The sequence below is a fragment of the Dicentrarchus labrax genome, unplaced genomic scaffold (genome assembly GCF_905237075.1).
Source record: "Dicentrarchus labrax unplaced genomic scaffold, dlabrax2021, whole genome shotgun sequence".
Lineage (NCBI taxonomy): Eukaryota > Metazoa > Chordata > Actinopteri > Moronidae > Dicentrarchus > Dicentrarchus labrax.
This window is the reverse complement of record NW_026136707.1, coordinates 6,293,522-6,309,090: the sequence shown is the minus strand read 5'-3', so window position 1 is coordinate 6,309,090 and position 15,569 is coordinate 6,293,522. Positions and strand designations below refer to the sequence as shown.

At 37.1% G+C, this 15,569-nt stretch overlaps 1 protein-coding gene and 1 long non-coding RNA gene across 4 annotated transcripts; both read right to left on the bottom strand.

The window, feature by feature from the left end:
- Positions 1-1,308: 1,308 nt before the first annotated feature.
- On the bottom strand, positions 1,309-5,118 carry LOC127366643 (uncharacterized). Its single transcript, XR_007885350.1, has 6 exons — positions 4,897-5,118; positions 3,419-3,436; positions 3,116-3,145; positions 2,778-2,822; positions 2,458-2,514; positions 1,309-1,968 (listed from the first exon to the last, which is right to left on the bottom strand). It is a non-coding gene; the product is annotated as an uncharacterized LOC127366643 (long non-coding RNA).
- Positions 5,119-8,400: 3,282 nt separating this feature from the next.
- On the bottom strand, positions 8,401-14,713 carry dhdds (dehydrodolichyl diphosphate synthase). Of its 3 annotated transcripts, none has more exons than XM_051405785.1 (9): positions 14,646-14,713; positions 14,206-14,286; positions 13,291-13,407; positions 13,042-13,184; positions 11,824-11,940; positions 11,604-11,705; positions 11,382-11,496; positions 10,658-10,765; positions 8,401-9,124 (listed from the first exon to the last, which is right to left on the bottom strand). In XM_051405785.1, exons 2-9 carry the CDS (start codon positions 14,266-14,268, stop codon positions 8,882-8,884), a joined length of 1,008 nt encoding a protein of 335 aa, XP_051261745.1. In that variant the 5' UTR covers positions 14,269-14,286; positions 14,646-14,713; the 3' UTR covers positions 8,401-8,881. The 3 variants fall into 3 exon arrangements, with proteins under 3 accessions (XP_051261745.1, XP_051261746.1, XP_051261744.1); XM_051405786.1 differs by having other exon boundaries at positions 14,512-14,654; XM_051405784.1 differs by lacking the exon at positions 14,646-14,713 and adding an exon at positions 14,377-14,639.
- Between the last annotated feature and the right edge of the window lie 856 nt (positions 14,714-15,569).

The window sequence follows — 15,569 nt, the reverse complement described above, 5'->3', positions numbered from 1 at the left end:
GTTAAAAAAAGGGTAGCTAATATAAAACTAAACTAATAATAGAATAGACAAGAATAGATCTAAGTGTGCTGACAATAAATATTTTCAACTTGATTAACAAAGCTAATGTACAACAAAAAGAATAATAAAAGATTATAGTGCATTAAAATAGTTAACATTGAGACACTAACACACAAAATAAGCAATAAGTTTCCTGCATTATATATATACCTATACCTCATTGTATATTGTTTATTTTCCACAAAAATAGATTACATTTGACCCATGATTTGAACATTAATGTCACTGATAATCATAATTGGAGCTCACAGGATGTTAAATACACCCACAAACATCAGCATACTCAATAATATGAGCAAAGGTTTCAAAAACAAACGCGTCATATTTGACCTACTGTAGTTTCCCAGGCTGTAGCGCGCTGAGGGAGACACCCGCTGGAATAAAGGCAGATATCCTGTCTGTCTGCAGCGGTGTGACACTGCCCCCTATTGGTAGAACTGAGCAAAGACACGGAGGGTGTTTTACAAAGCTGGTCAACAATGCACTTTTAACTCAAGTACTGATTACTGAGGTATTTCCACTACCTTATGATAATTATAACTGATGATGATGATTATAATTAATTAACTTTTTACTCATTTTCTTAGTGTATTGGTTTTTAACCTACTCCATTATTACAGAGGGAAACGTTGAACTTCAGCATCTCTACTGTCAACGTGTTGGCAGAGTATAAATGGAAATAAGTTAATAAAATATGATGCATTTAAGTACCCAGCAGCACCTCATCCATCAGTAAATTAAAAGACCGTTCTCCAGCATCAGTGCAGATTGTTGCTTATTTCCCACTACTGTTATTTTACCAGTGATGATTCAGATGCAGGGTCTTTTCGCTTTTATCCAGTTTAAAGATTTACTGAATTTACAATAAAGTTTAGTTCCTTTTATTCAACTTGCCTCCATAATCCGGTGCATTTATAGGTATCCATATAGCACAAACCCACTTAAATTTAAGATTATGTCAGCTGACCCAATATAATATTGACACATCAGATTGTGGAAAATGCTGTAAAAACTCAACCTACAGCCACTAATCTCCGCAATAAGGAGAATTACCTTAAAATGGATGCCCTACCAAGATGGAGTACGCAGTTAGTTTGAGGATGACAGTTGTTGTTTAAGATCAGTATCACACCATAAAGGCAGACTGGGATTGTCTCTGCATGTCTACATGAAACATGGCCACCTCATTTTTTTCCCCCTTTTACTTATTTCCTCCACGAGGCTTTAACATCACAAACAAGCACCAAAGACATTTTGACAATTTTTATTCAAGAACATTTAGATCAACCATTGAAGTCAGAAAAGCGTCCTTTTCCCCTAACAGAAACATAACTTAACATAACTTTTCATCAGATGACCGGGTTCACATCATACGTTTTTTGGGATGTATCAAACTTTTGACCTAATAACAGTATTTTTCTGTGGCATTTTCAATGACTAGATCTCATGTCAACATACAGTGTTTCAAAACATTTGGTAAGCAATTTTTTTTTATTAGTTAAACATTAAAATACAAGGAGATAAAAGGCTAAATTCCTATTCTTCCTCAAATTTTAACAATATGCTTTAGCTGCCTTATAATGTTCAAAATTAGATTCAAAATCCAACTTGTTGGAAAATATCTATTACTCAGCAGTAAAAACAAAAAATAAAACAAAACAAAAAAGAATTAGACTATCTAAAAATGCCACGTCTACAAGATATGGACGGTAATCATTTTAAAATGGATATGAATGTGACAACAAAGTTTTGTTACATCAAGTGCAAGCCCAAAACAAACCTATAAATGACATTTGTAATATAAAACTTGGTAAAAAATACTTATTTAAAACTGTACAATCACCAAGTACACAGAGTGAGCACATGAACCGTTATTCATTTGGCGTCAGTGGCTTCAGCCTTTGGCTCCTGGGGACAAAAACATAAAAGTAGCACGGTTACAGTACATGCGTTGGTTATTCTGGCAGCAGGACAGTACATTCCCCTCTACTGTGGTCATCATTAGGATTTCATCCATTTGATTATATTTGGTACATTTTATATTGGTGTCTGGAAGTTTCATTAAATCGGACACAGCTATATGTAATTATTATATTGTAATCATAAGTTAAACACTTGTGCTTTCAAATTAACAGCTGAAATGTAATAAAAAAATTTAATTATTGTAATTAAAGGGAACCAAATTCAATATGTTTTTACAGCTACGTCCTGAAGCGTACAATTACTGAATTAATTCCTTCATATTATTACATATAGCTTTTTTGACATTATTGAGACATAAATTATAAACGTTGTGTTCTGCTAACATGTCCACATTAATTATTTATTAGCACAAATTACCTGCTAAAAAAATAGGAAATATTATGTTGTGTAAGATTTGTATTGAAAGAAACCAACCTCAGCCTTGGTGCTCCCATTTTCAGCTTGTTTGGGCTTCTTTGCTTTGGGTGCCCTCTAAAAAAGAAACGACAAGACACTTGATTAGTAACAGATTAAAACTTTTCCAGCTGGCATACAATGTGTCAGAATAAAGAATAAAATCAAGTGTACTAAAAACATCTAAACTGATTCTCAAATAAAAAGGTATTTTCCCCAGACGCCTTGGAACGGGGGCAAACTTAATTTCCCTTCAAGGAACTCGAGGCCACGAATCAGTTTCACATGTGACCAACAGAGATGTTCTGTTGAGTTTAAACTTTGTGTTTTCAGTTTCACACCTTTGCAACAGCCTTCTTCTTCTCCACTGCTGCAGGTTTAGGTTTCTGCAAAAAAAGACGTAAGATATGCATCAAATGGTGTGTAACGGTTGATTACACAACAGATTTATAGAGGTTTTATATTGTAATCACAAAAGAGGATCTAAAAGTTAAGTGTGAGGTTTTGATAAATATAGCATGGGTGTGCAGTGTAAATAGACAGCATGGTGGGGTTATGCATGTTTCAATTTCATGGTTCAGTTAATCCTGTTAGCGGACAACTAACTTTTGGACGAGGAACAAGAATATTGACAAAGCAAAACAGCAGTCCTGATTAACTGCGTTTCTAAAAAGCTTACCTTCGCCAGTCGCTGGGAAGTTCTTCTTTCCTATTAAGATAAGACAACGAAAATCATCAGTGATAATTCCAGATGTAATTTATGTCAAAATTACTTTAAAAAAAAAAAAACTTTAAAAAAAGTAAAATTATACTAACAAAGGCAGAATTTAACCACAAACTATCAGGCTATTTAAAAAGGTAAAATACACATCTAAATTACTTTATGATAACACATAGCTGTACAACATTCTTGCAATAATATCAATATAATACTAAACAAATTGTATCATATCAAGTTATTATTATTTATTTTTTTACAAACCTCAGGGGGAGTGCTTTTCTGAAAGACAAAAGAAAAGAAAAAAACAATATTACAAATTTGAACACCACTATTAAAAAACATGACATCTCATAACAACTCAAAACAACAAAACTATAGAGTATCAACATCTCTGCAGACATGATCTTGCACCAGCATAAAAACAAACACAAGACCTGAAGGACTAATTAAGAAACTAAATTTTTTTCTAAAAAAAAGGTTTTCCCGCCTATATTTGAATTCAAATTTGGGCTGTCCTGTCACCATGACAGCGCCTTGGCGCCTTGACAGCTTCCTTTGTTTTGTATCAGTGCGCGCCGACAGACAGCTGTTGGGAAACTGATAAGATTACTACTTTACTAATCTGTAGCTACCGCCATATTATGTATGCAACCAAGAGCAGGCCTGCAGAGATTGCACACCGATTAAAATGACATTTCAGTTGATATTTTAGACAGAAATCTAAATAAACCCTCTTATTTTTTGTAGCATTATTTTTTTCCCCCCAAAATTTGATGTATTTTTTAAAAATACCAAACAAGCCGCTACAGGACTGGGATTTTCCACACGCTGCAGTAACTTTAATCCAAATAAAAACAAAAAATATTCACCATGATACAACCCTTATCAAACACTTAATACCGCTAACATTTGTTAAATCACCCATAATGTTACGCAGCGGTGTAATTTACAGCAATGCCACGCTAATGAGAGTTTTAACCATTGTTAATTACATTTTAAAACTAAACCCGTTTTGAATCAACATGCATGAACAAGCCTCGACTTTTCTTATTCAAAACAGTGAGAGGAAGAAGAAGAAGAAGAGAAAAAATTGCCACCTCCCCTCCCCCAACTCCTTCCTCAAATGTTGCAGGTTGTGCTTGCTTGAACTTATTTTGATTGCTCAATTAAAAAAAAGAAAAAACCCCCACCACCATTCTCCCTTTTACACGGTTAATCCAGCACACAACTTATGCATTCAGCGACACATTTACAGCGTGTATTGGAAGTTTGTTATTGCGTTTAACCTGTCAATATTTCCCCTCCTCCTCCTCCTCCTCCTGTTAAAGAGGGAAAAGACGCCCAATGGTGGCCAGACATTTTGCAAACGCGCAATATCAACGTTTGCACTCGTCCCAAAAAGAGCTTTGGCGTCGGGGAGGGGGGGAGAGAGAAGAAGTGAAAATAAAACTGCACACGGTAGCAACCGCGTTTAACAAACTGGGAGACATTTCACGCTTCTAGCTGGGATACAAAGTGTTTTATTTTCGACGAACGGGAGGGATGCCTCTCTTGTTTGGGGACCGCCATGGCTGCTAACGTTTGTTGGGGATGATGACGTTCCTCTGATGCACAAATATCAAACGCAGCCCAACGTTCGCCTCAACTTACCGTCACGAGCACGATGCATTTGAGTTTTTTGTTTTTTTTTAAATAAATAAAATAAAAAAATAAAAAACAGTAATAAAAAATTCCCTTACCTTCGTTTTAACCATGTTGCTGACGGGGATGAACTGAGAGCTCACAAAGATATAACCGTAAAAAACGGGGCTGCTTTTTTTTTTTTTTGCTTTCCGGAGAGATAACAACACGACAACCGACCAGTTGCTGAGTAAAATGGCGAATGTATAATGCAAACGAATGTTTTTGTAGTTTATACACTGAAATATAAGAACGAAACCGGTTTGAACCAGTTCTGTATTTCCATGTCTCTCATTGGACGAGAGGGGCGTCACGTGATTACAGGCGCCACCCATTTGTTAAAGAGGCAGGAAACAGCCTGGGGAAAATACTCACCAGGGCCGCATGGAGGCGCTGTATCAAAGATTTCTCGTTAATCTCATTAAGTTTGTGATCGGAAATAAAAAAAAAAAAGTCACTTTCGTACTGTTAAAACAGTGGCAGACAACGTTCATAAGTATAAAAGCCCTGGAGGAATGTAACTAAGTACATTTACTCATTTACTGTAAGTACTTTAACTTGAATATTTCCGTTTTATGATTATTATTTCACAACCACATAGAAGGATATTGTTGGCTATTTTTAGTTAGTTTAGTTAGTTTTCAAATTAAACTTTTTAATTCAAACAGGTGTGTGAATTTCCCCTTGGGGATGAATAAAGTATCTATCTAATCTAATCTATATTGTTTATATAACGTTAGTTGATATTGTGATACAATGTGGAAAAATAAACTGTCCAATAGTGTAAAGTGTATATATACATATATATATGTGTGTATCATTTTAACTATTCTAAATATAAAAAGTAGTTAAAATGAGCTCCACCTTAACAACATTAAACTGCTACTTATTTGTTAATACATTAGTATTAGGGGCTGCCTGCAGTAGCCGTCTGTAGGAACATGGCTTGGGAACCGGAGCATGGACCACAGTATGGCAGCTGGCAGCTTGAGAGGTGCCAGTTCCACCTCCTGTGCACTGCCGAGGGGCCCTTGAGCAATGCACCTTACCCCTTACTGCTCCCCGGGCGCGTAGAGTCGCCCACTGCTCCTGATGTGAATACCATGGGTCAAATGCAGAGCACATTTACATGCTGTAAATGCTGTATATACTGTGAAATGACAATAAAGACTGATATATATAATATTACAATATTTGATATACTTTATATTTAGCTGTTGATCCTTTTAAAGTGCAGCATTGCAACATTTACTCAAGTTAAAGATCTCAGTACGTCTTAGTCCATTGTGACACCAGTTGTGTGAAGATTGCCTCTCTGAAAGAATAAATTGATTTTGTTAACTTTCGTATTTCCAATGGAAGAACATTCAAACATCTAGTTGTAGTCAGTAGATGAAGAGGATGTCTTGCAGTTTGGATTTATATGACTTACTTTAGTAGACGTAAAATTGAAGACAGAGAATTTCTTAGAAGAAATTGGCCACTTTTTTGTATTTAGTGACAGACCTGATTGGATCGATACTTCTGATCAGACAAAGATCGGTGCTTATGTCTTCACTCTGTGGTTGCCTACGTGTATTACAATAAGAGTAACTCAGAATCAGAGGGAAAATGGATTGTACGATGCTTGGATTGTTCTTCTGGAATGTACATTTTATCCATTATTTTTGTCATCTGTAATTACTTATTTATATTTAATGTTAATCTTGGTATGTTTCTCATTTTTTAATCAGTAATGTTGTATTACTGAGGAACATTGTGAATGTTAAGTCCTCTGTCATTCCCAAATGAACAGAGACATAGTGTTGCTCGTGTTAGATCACTGAAGGGAGTTAAAGTTTACCCACCTTTATATGTCCTACAACATTACAACTAATTACTAAATGTTTGCTTAGAACAAATAGTAACTACAGGTGCATCTCAATACATTTCAAAGTTCATTTATTTCAGTAATTCAATTAAAAAAGTGAAACTCTTATATTATATAGATTCATTACACACAGAGTGAAATATTTCAAGCCTTTATTTCTTTTAATTTAGATGATTATGGCTTACAGGTAACGAAAACCCAAAATTCAGTATCTCAGAAATATTTGAATATTTCATAAGACCAATACATTTTAATACAGTAATGTCGGCTTACTCAAAAGTATGTTCATATATATGCACTCATTACTTGGTCGGGGGTCCTTTTGCGTGAATTACTGCATCAATGCGGCGTGGCATGGAGGCGATCAGCCTGTTATGGAAGTCCAGGTTGCTTTGTTGGGTCTGGTGTCTCTCATCTTCCTCTTGACTATAGCCCATATATTCTCTATGGGGTTCAGGTCAGGCGAGTTTGCTGGCCAATCAAGCACAGTAAAACCATGGTCATTAAACCAGGTATTGGTACTTTTGGCAGTGTGGGCAGGTGCCAAGTCCTGCTGGAAGATGAAATCGGCATCTCCATTAAGCTTATCAGCAAAAGGAAGCATGAAGTGCTCTAAAATGTCCTGGTAGATGGCTGCATTAACTTTGGACTTGATAAAACATAGTGGACCAACACCAGCAGATGACATGGCTCCCCAAATCATCTCTGACTGTGGAAACTTCACACTGGACTAAAAGCAACTTGGATTCTGTGCCTTTCCACTCTTTCTCCAGACTTTGGAGGAAGACCTTGATTCCCAAATGAAATGCAAACTTCACTTTCATCTGAAAAGGGGACTTTGGACCACTGAGCAACAGTCTAGTCCTTTTTCTCCTCAGCCCAGGTAAGACGCTTCTGACAGTTGTAGCACATGTCCTGGATACATCTGTGTGTGGTGGCTCTTGATGCTCCAGCCTCAGTCCACTCCTTGGGAAGCTCCCCCAAATTCTTAAATGGATTTTGTTTGACAATCCTCTCAAGGCTGCGGTTATCCCTGCTGCTTGTGCACCTTTTTCTACCACACTTCAACTTTCTATGAATATGCTTGGATACAGCACTCTGAACAGCCAGCTTCATTAGCAATGACCTCTGTGGCTTACCCTCCTTATGGAGGGTGTCAACGACCAAGCCAGCAGTCTTCCCCATGATTGTGTAGCCTACTGAACCAGACTTAGAGACCCTTAAATGCTCAGGAAACCTTTGCCGGTGTTTTGAGTTAATTAACTGATTAGAGTGGGACATCGTGAGTCTACAATATTGAACTATTACTAATATTCTAATTTTCTGAGATACTGAATTTTGGGTTTTCATTAACTCTGTGTGTAATGAATCTATATATGAGTTTCACTTTTTGAATTGAATTACTGAAATAAATTAACTTAACCATGATATTCTAATTTATTGAGGAGCACCTGTATATACATCATGTTACCTTTAAATATGCAATAAAATGTAATTTAAACTGTACATTTACCATGTAAATTACTGAAAAGGCCCAATTGTAATACAGTTGGTGGTAGAAATTGCTTAACTGCTGCACAAGTTAAGGCATTAGATACCAATATAGATATATTAAAAGCCAGACGAAGGCAGGAACTGAGGCAACTGATCAAAGACAGCCATAACATTAATGCGGCACGCACGTACAACGGAGTGAATCACACATCATTTAATCAGATCTGACAAACAGTAATGACTTTATTCGGTTTAAGAAAGCTGGTCAAAATCTAGTTATGTCACTCACATCACACTCAACAAACAACACTTTCTTTGGGACTCAAGAAAAATCTGGATGACGGCTTCAGAAAGGTTTCCAAAACACTGGATCCCTGGCTTGCACTCATATCGTTTGATCCTCCAGTGGCATGCAATTTGATGGACAATTTACACAGGTATGTAACTACATCTTGACCAGACATTTCCACATAGACTTTTTTTTTTTTAAATCTACAATCATAAATATCCATTTTCTACAGCCCCATAGGGGTAAAATTGCCCTCTCAACTTGTAAAAATCAATTAAAGTGTTCCCAGTTAGTGTTCGCTCTTCTTTTCCACAGAAGCCCTTTTTTGTGGAAAAGGACACGAGAGGTTTTCATCCCCACTTCAACATGGAGTTTGTTCTTCTGAGCCCTCCTAGGCCAAGACGGCCTCCTTCCATAAGTCATTAAAGTAGGAGTCTCTCTTCTGCTTCAGTGCTTCTAGGAAGTCCTGGATTCGTTCTTCCCGACAGGCGGTGTAGTGCAGCAGTGCCTCTTGTCTTCTCTGGGCGTCGGCAGGCTTTCCATTCCCATGATGCTGCAGGTGCTCTGCTACACAGGCCCGATCCGCCTCTAGCTGCTGTAAGGCCTGATGCTCTCGATGGAAGTCTCTGGCTTTCTAAAATAGAACACCCATTCAAATTCCAATTAGTCACGTAAAGTAGGAATTACTTTATTTGAACATTTTAAATTATATATTTCTTATTTGTTTTGGTGACAACAATGTAGATGCATATTGAAATCACAATGCTCATTTCATGCAGACAGTACACATTAAATGAAAGATGGTAGGCAACACAAACTGTTTGATCAAGTAATACAGCCTAAGATATGTAATATGTAAGAAGCAGCAGTGCTAATTTGACTCATTAAGGGGTTTGAATCCTGGGATATTTGGTAGAAATGAATGCTGTTTCACCTAGCTGACGCCATAATGATGATGTAATAAGCCTTTGCTGCATTGCAACAACACATGCTATAGTTTGTAATGTAACTATAGTAATAATAATGTAAGTTTTATGTTTAGGTTTTGTGCCAGAATAACTAATGACATGTAGTGGTTGCACAAAATAATATTAACATCTTACAATACAGTAACCCAACTGTAAATATATGTTTGATAAAGCTGGCAATGTTGATGATTGTTGATTTAGTCATTTTTGAGGCAATCCTGTTAATTATCTTTCAATAATGTTGATGAATATACCATATAATAATATTGATGATCAGTTATTCCTCATTAGCCAAAACAGTCTTCCTGCATTTGAATATGTTTTCATGATTTTCTTTTATGTTTCTCTCCTTTCCACATTACATCATTTTCTGACTATTTTCAAGTGACACACACACACACACACACACACACACACACACACACACACACACACACACACACACACACACACACACACACACACACACCACACACACACACACACACACACACACACACACACACACACACACACACACACACACACACACACACACCTGGAATACCAATCAGAAGTATGGTTTTATTTGTGAGTTTTCAAATCGACATATGGCAACTAACTGAGGTTCAGGGAGACCAGATAGACGATGTGACTGTATGCTTTAGTATTGACTGCCTCCATTTTTGGTGCACCACTGGCCAAACAATGCAATTAAAAGGGCCAGTGTGTAAGATATAGTGGCATCTAGAGGTGTAGGTACAGACCCCAACACCCTTGTTTCACCCTCCCCTTCCATATGCAAAGGAGAAAGGTGTGAGTCGATAAAAAAGGCTCATTCTAGGGTAACAAAAACATATCGATTCCTCTAATCAGGTGACTATGAACTAATGAAAATATAGTTATACATATTAAATTCCATGTCAGTCAATATATCCTCCTAGATTTTACACACTTGACATTTAAACGTAACAAAAAAAAAAATCACATGCTGTGTTCATGTGTTGCCATATGGCAAAGCCAGAAAAACTGGCAACGGGGAGCTGAAGTCACACACAGAGACTCAACTACACTGACTAAAAAGACACCCATCAGGGTATTTGCTTTATAAAACCCAATGATATGATGACATCATACTCTGAGATGTCCTTGTATACCTTTTGTAATGCAGTTTCCAGTATTGGTGACAACAAACAAACAGTGTCAATAATAAGTCTTACCTGAATGGTTTTGTAATTTAATTGATATTGAAGAATGGCTTCACACAGGTTCCAGAATGAGTACTCCGGCCACAAAACTGACTGAAACACTAGACAGGAGTGGGAAGTCTGCAGGAAGGAAGAAAATCTATATCAGACACAGAGCGGACAATATGATCGAGTCGCATTTTGTCTGTTTTGTAACTGTCTATTATAGATTAGACCCTTAGTTTAGAGGATCATACATTGTTGTTACAGGAAAAGCAATCCTAAGAAATTGGATGTGAAAAGGTGGTCTGTGTTCCTTAGAGAAGTCCTATGATCTAAATGTGTGGTTTATATTAAAGAAAAATGCAAAATAGAAAAAGAATTCCCCTATATTTTGTTACAGTCATAGGTGGCATAAGTTGCTTAAGACACATGTTTTATAAAACAGATATTGCAGATATTTTTGTTGGCATCAATGACAATTTTGGGGTTATAGACATAAACTAAAAGCAATGTTTGAAAACCTATTGAGCAACATAACCTGAAATACAAGTCTAACTGCCAGGGTAACGTACCTGTTTCAAAAATAATTACTCCCCAAGTAATTCTACTATAGCCCATATATTATTGGAAATTTAAGTTTTTTATTTTGTTTTATTTAAGTGACTCAAGTCAATGTCTCAAGGGTAAATATTACAGACAACAATTCTCATCTCTAGTAGCTGTCATTTTCCCATGCAGTCATTCTCATCCTCACCTGCCAAAGAAGGAAGTCGCTGAGGCGCACCTCTCCAGAGGTGCGGATGAGCAGATCAGGATTGGGAGAATTATTGCTGTACAAACACTCACTTAGCAACGCCTCTGAAACATCACTGAACAACACAAACACAGCTTATTAAAGCAAAAGCTCCGTACGTCATTATGGATGTTGGTTTGATATCAACAAGATCAAATCAGTTTGGGCTTTGTCACTGTTTACCTTGCTTTGATCAGACCCTGCTCCACTCCCCAAGCCATTTCTCTGACTGCATTAGTGATTTCATATCTTGACGTGTAGGCAAAACACACATTCAGGAAACATCTGAAAAACAAGCATTTGTATATTTGTGGTCATCTGCAATGTATATGGCTAATATAGTGGTAAAGTCACTAATAGTGAGAGTTATAGAAGCAGAGGTACAAATAATTAAAACACATACTTATTGTGTGCCTTGGTTGTGACCACAGCTTTGGCAATTAGTTGCTGAAGGTCGAGTGGCAGCATGTTCAAGTCGCCCAGCACCCGGATACACACACCATGCTTCTCTAGATTGTCCCTAAAGAAGGGGGGAGACAAGAGAGGTGTGTGAGGGAGTAGACAAATCAAGAAAAACATGAAGAAGAACAGGAAGAACGAGAAGATTACTCTATTTTTCATGTCTGCTGAAACGTGTCCATCTGCATTTCCCTCCCAGAGATACACAAAGGTGCCTACATGTAGGAATTTCCATGTGGTAGTCAGTGAGTACAGATTCCCTGAAGCAGTCTGCAGTCAAATGTTTTGCATATAGTTGGTCTGTCAAGTGTTGGTGTTAACAGAAACCACGTTTTCTACACTGTTACGGATGTGGGGAAAAATCTAATTTTAGCAATTAAGGAACAGAGAAGAAGAAGGGGCGAACAAGTGACAAGCACCAAAACATGAAGAAAAGTCTGGCAATCTAAGTAGGGCAACATCTAGTGGCCGTTTGTGGAACTAGCTTAAACTGTCACTGTGGTAGTTGTTGATGGGTATAAATACGCGTTTCTGGACATCTCTATTTGCACCATAGTAGGACCATAGTTACAGTATAATTAGAGGTAACATCTACAGTTGTAAAGCTATATATTCTGGCATATTGCAGGGAAAAAGTCAGGAAAAGCCAAAATAACAAGGGAAATAATTGGTATTGTGCACTCCTATTTATAAGTCAGCCCTTCTTCCTCTTGGCCATTCTGGCATCAGTCCACAGTGTATCTTTTTCAGTGGCAAATGGCAGGTGTGTCAGTGTTGTCAACTGTTGTCATATCCAGTTGCAGCAAAAATGTCCAATATTGTCCTCAGTGTGAACACTTTGAAATTGTTATAACTACTTTCATTTAAAAGCCAATTTAACATGTTTGAGTTCTTGTTCCATCTGGCTGCTTACTCCTCATCTGAATTTAATTTCAGTTCATTTTAGCAAACACTGAAACCTAAACATGAAAGTTTCAGTCTTGCAAAGAGACTTAACTTACTTTAAGTAATACAGCAGTGCTTGAGCACTGCAGTTAATTCCTCTAGACTTTACTTTGAGGAAGCTGTGAATCATATGATGCATAAAATGTGACATGTCCCACAAGCAACAGCGAAGTGAAAAACAATTGAAAATCTTTTCAAGCCTTAACTTGAAACTTACCGTTCCTCCAACAGCTTCACAAATTTCTGCTTGGCCAGCTCCATCAGCCCATCCACCTCGTCTTGAGTGCGCTTGAAGTTCTCGATGCTGAAGGCGTACACTGTAACCTCTTGGATGTTCAGATGCTTACACCAACGTAATGTCTAGTGTGGAAGGAACAACAGGGTTACGCACATACACGGGCAACCTATTTTATGCCCAGCGGACGTGTGTTTGAGAAGACAAGCTTAAATCCCAAAGCCACCTCACCTCTGCCAGCTTGTTGAAGCCCTGCATGTGCCCTTCCTGGCGCTCCATGTGTTTCTTACGTGCAAAACGACGGTTACCATCCATGATGAAGGCCACATGTTTAGGCATGGGTCCAGCCTGTGGGACACAGATCAGGGGATTCAGGAGAGATTCGCCTTATATGAGACATTAAGTCAAGAAACCTGAAACGACTAGTCTACTCAAAATAAAGTAATAAGACAACAATTGTGATAATCAATAAACAAACAAGCTTTTTAAAGACATAAACTCTGGCTCTGGGCAACAGTCATTTTACCGACTAAACGATTCATCGATGAAAAAAAGCAAGCAAGCAATCTTTAAAAACACTTAACACTGCTCTGGAGGTATTTCCAGGATCCTTCAAGACTGTTCTGACTATCTGGATGAAAAGCACATTTCCATCAGGCAGTGTGACGATGAAGATTTTTAACTCATTTCTCAAGGTGCAACTTCTGGTATATTTCAAATCCAGGAAAGCCAAAAATCATACCTTACTTGTTTTGTACAACCCAAGACAAATATTCAACACATAACTGTAAATAAAAATATCAAACAATACAATGTAACATCATTATATGGAGAAATATAATTGATAGTAAGAACATTTCTGGTGGTTCAGGTCATTTCCAGCTATCTTTGTGCAGGTTTGGATAAATACTGGTGCAACTTGAGACATTAGTTTAACATATTTTTCACTGTCTAGGTGGTTAAAAGAGTCTTTAAAAAGGTGTCTGGAAACGTTTAGTGTTCAATGACTCTTAAAACTGCAGCTCTGTGACTCAAATGTTGGCAAGACATGATAGCCACTAACTGTGTGTGTGTGTGTGTGTGGGGGGGGGCTAGACAACACCCGGCATCTATAACATGAGAACATAAAAGATTTAACGGGCTTACCTTCAAGATATTGGCCGAAATCTTTTCAAGCAGGTTTAATTCACCTTCCCTTATCCACGACATTTTCAGACTGCGCCCGGTCTAAAAGAAAAACAAGTGATTCAAACGGGTTTTTATTTCTGTTCACCTTATAACCAAGCGTACACCAGACCGAAAAATAACCCCGTTTACCGAAGATACAACGAGAATGTCTCATTAACGTGTCATTCAAAAGAAAACATCTTCTGTGCAGTCAGTGATTGATTGATTGATTGATTGTCTTCGGTTAACTGCCAGCCTGGCTCACGAGGCTTTAAAAGCACAAACCTAGCGACAACATCGTCCAGAAAACATCTACTCCTAATGGAAACCGCTTCACTCATTCAAACTATCCAACGACACGGCGCCCTGCTCGAGAAATTACTCCAATTTTATCTCATCTCACAGAGCTTCCAACTCACAGCTTTTACGATGACGAGCTCTTCCGCGTTGGAGTAAAGTGACGTGTGCGTAGGGTGACGACTTCCTGTCAGGTGGCTGGTAGATTTTAAAAGTATGTGGATGCGACCGTTGACAGGATAATAAAAATAAAAATAAAAACAATAAAATATTATTATGATTATTATTATTATGATTATGATTATTATTGTTATTATTATTATTATTATTATTATTATTATTATTATGATTATTATTATTATTATTATTATTATTGTTGTTATTATTATTTAATGGCGCTGATTGATATTATATTGGACGGACTCTGCGTAGACAGATTTGAGTCCGTTATTTGATAATAAATGACACTAATAGCCTAAATAAAGGTCAGTGTCACTAATGCCGTGATCTTCTCAATATTTACTGAAGTAAAAGTAACGTTTTATATATATATATATTGCATATAGTGTATATATTTTTCATTATATTTAATAAATTCTTATTTTTTTCATGATTCTTATTGTAGGGGAGACTGGGGCTTGTTGTCACACTTTTTACACTCTTATATATTTCTTGGAATCAATACATCATATAAATAAATAAAATAAAAAAAGTGTACCAGATGAAAGACCAAAGGTCATTGAACAAACGTTAACATAAAATATTATGCAACATGCAAAGGGTTAAAGTCCTTAGGAACTGCTGGCACGTAGGCTATGGCTCTCAGGCTCAAATGCCTGTTCTACCTTTCTTAAACTCAAAATTCCAGATTGAACTGAATCACAAAAAAAAAAAAAAGAAAGCATTGGTTCATTATCAAACTTAAACCAGTCCTGAAATGTGGACATAGTTCCAACAACAACAACAACAACAACAACTGGAAGATCCATTCATAAAAACTCAAACAAAACCTGACAAACTAATTTCCTCACTAGTCAGACTCATCA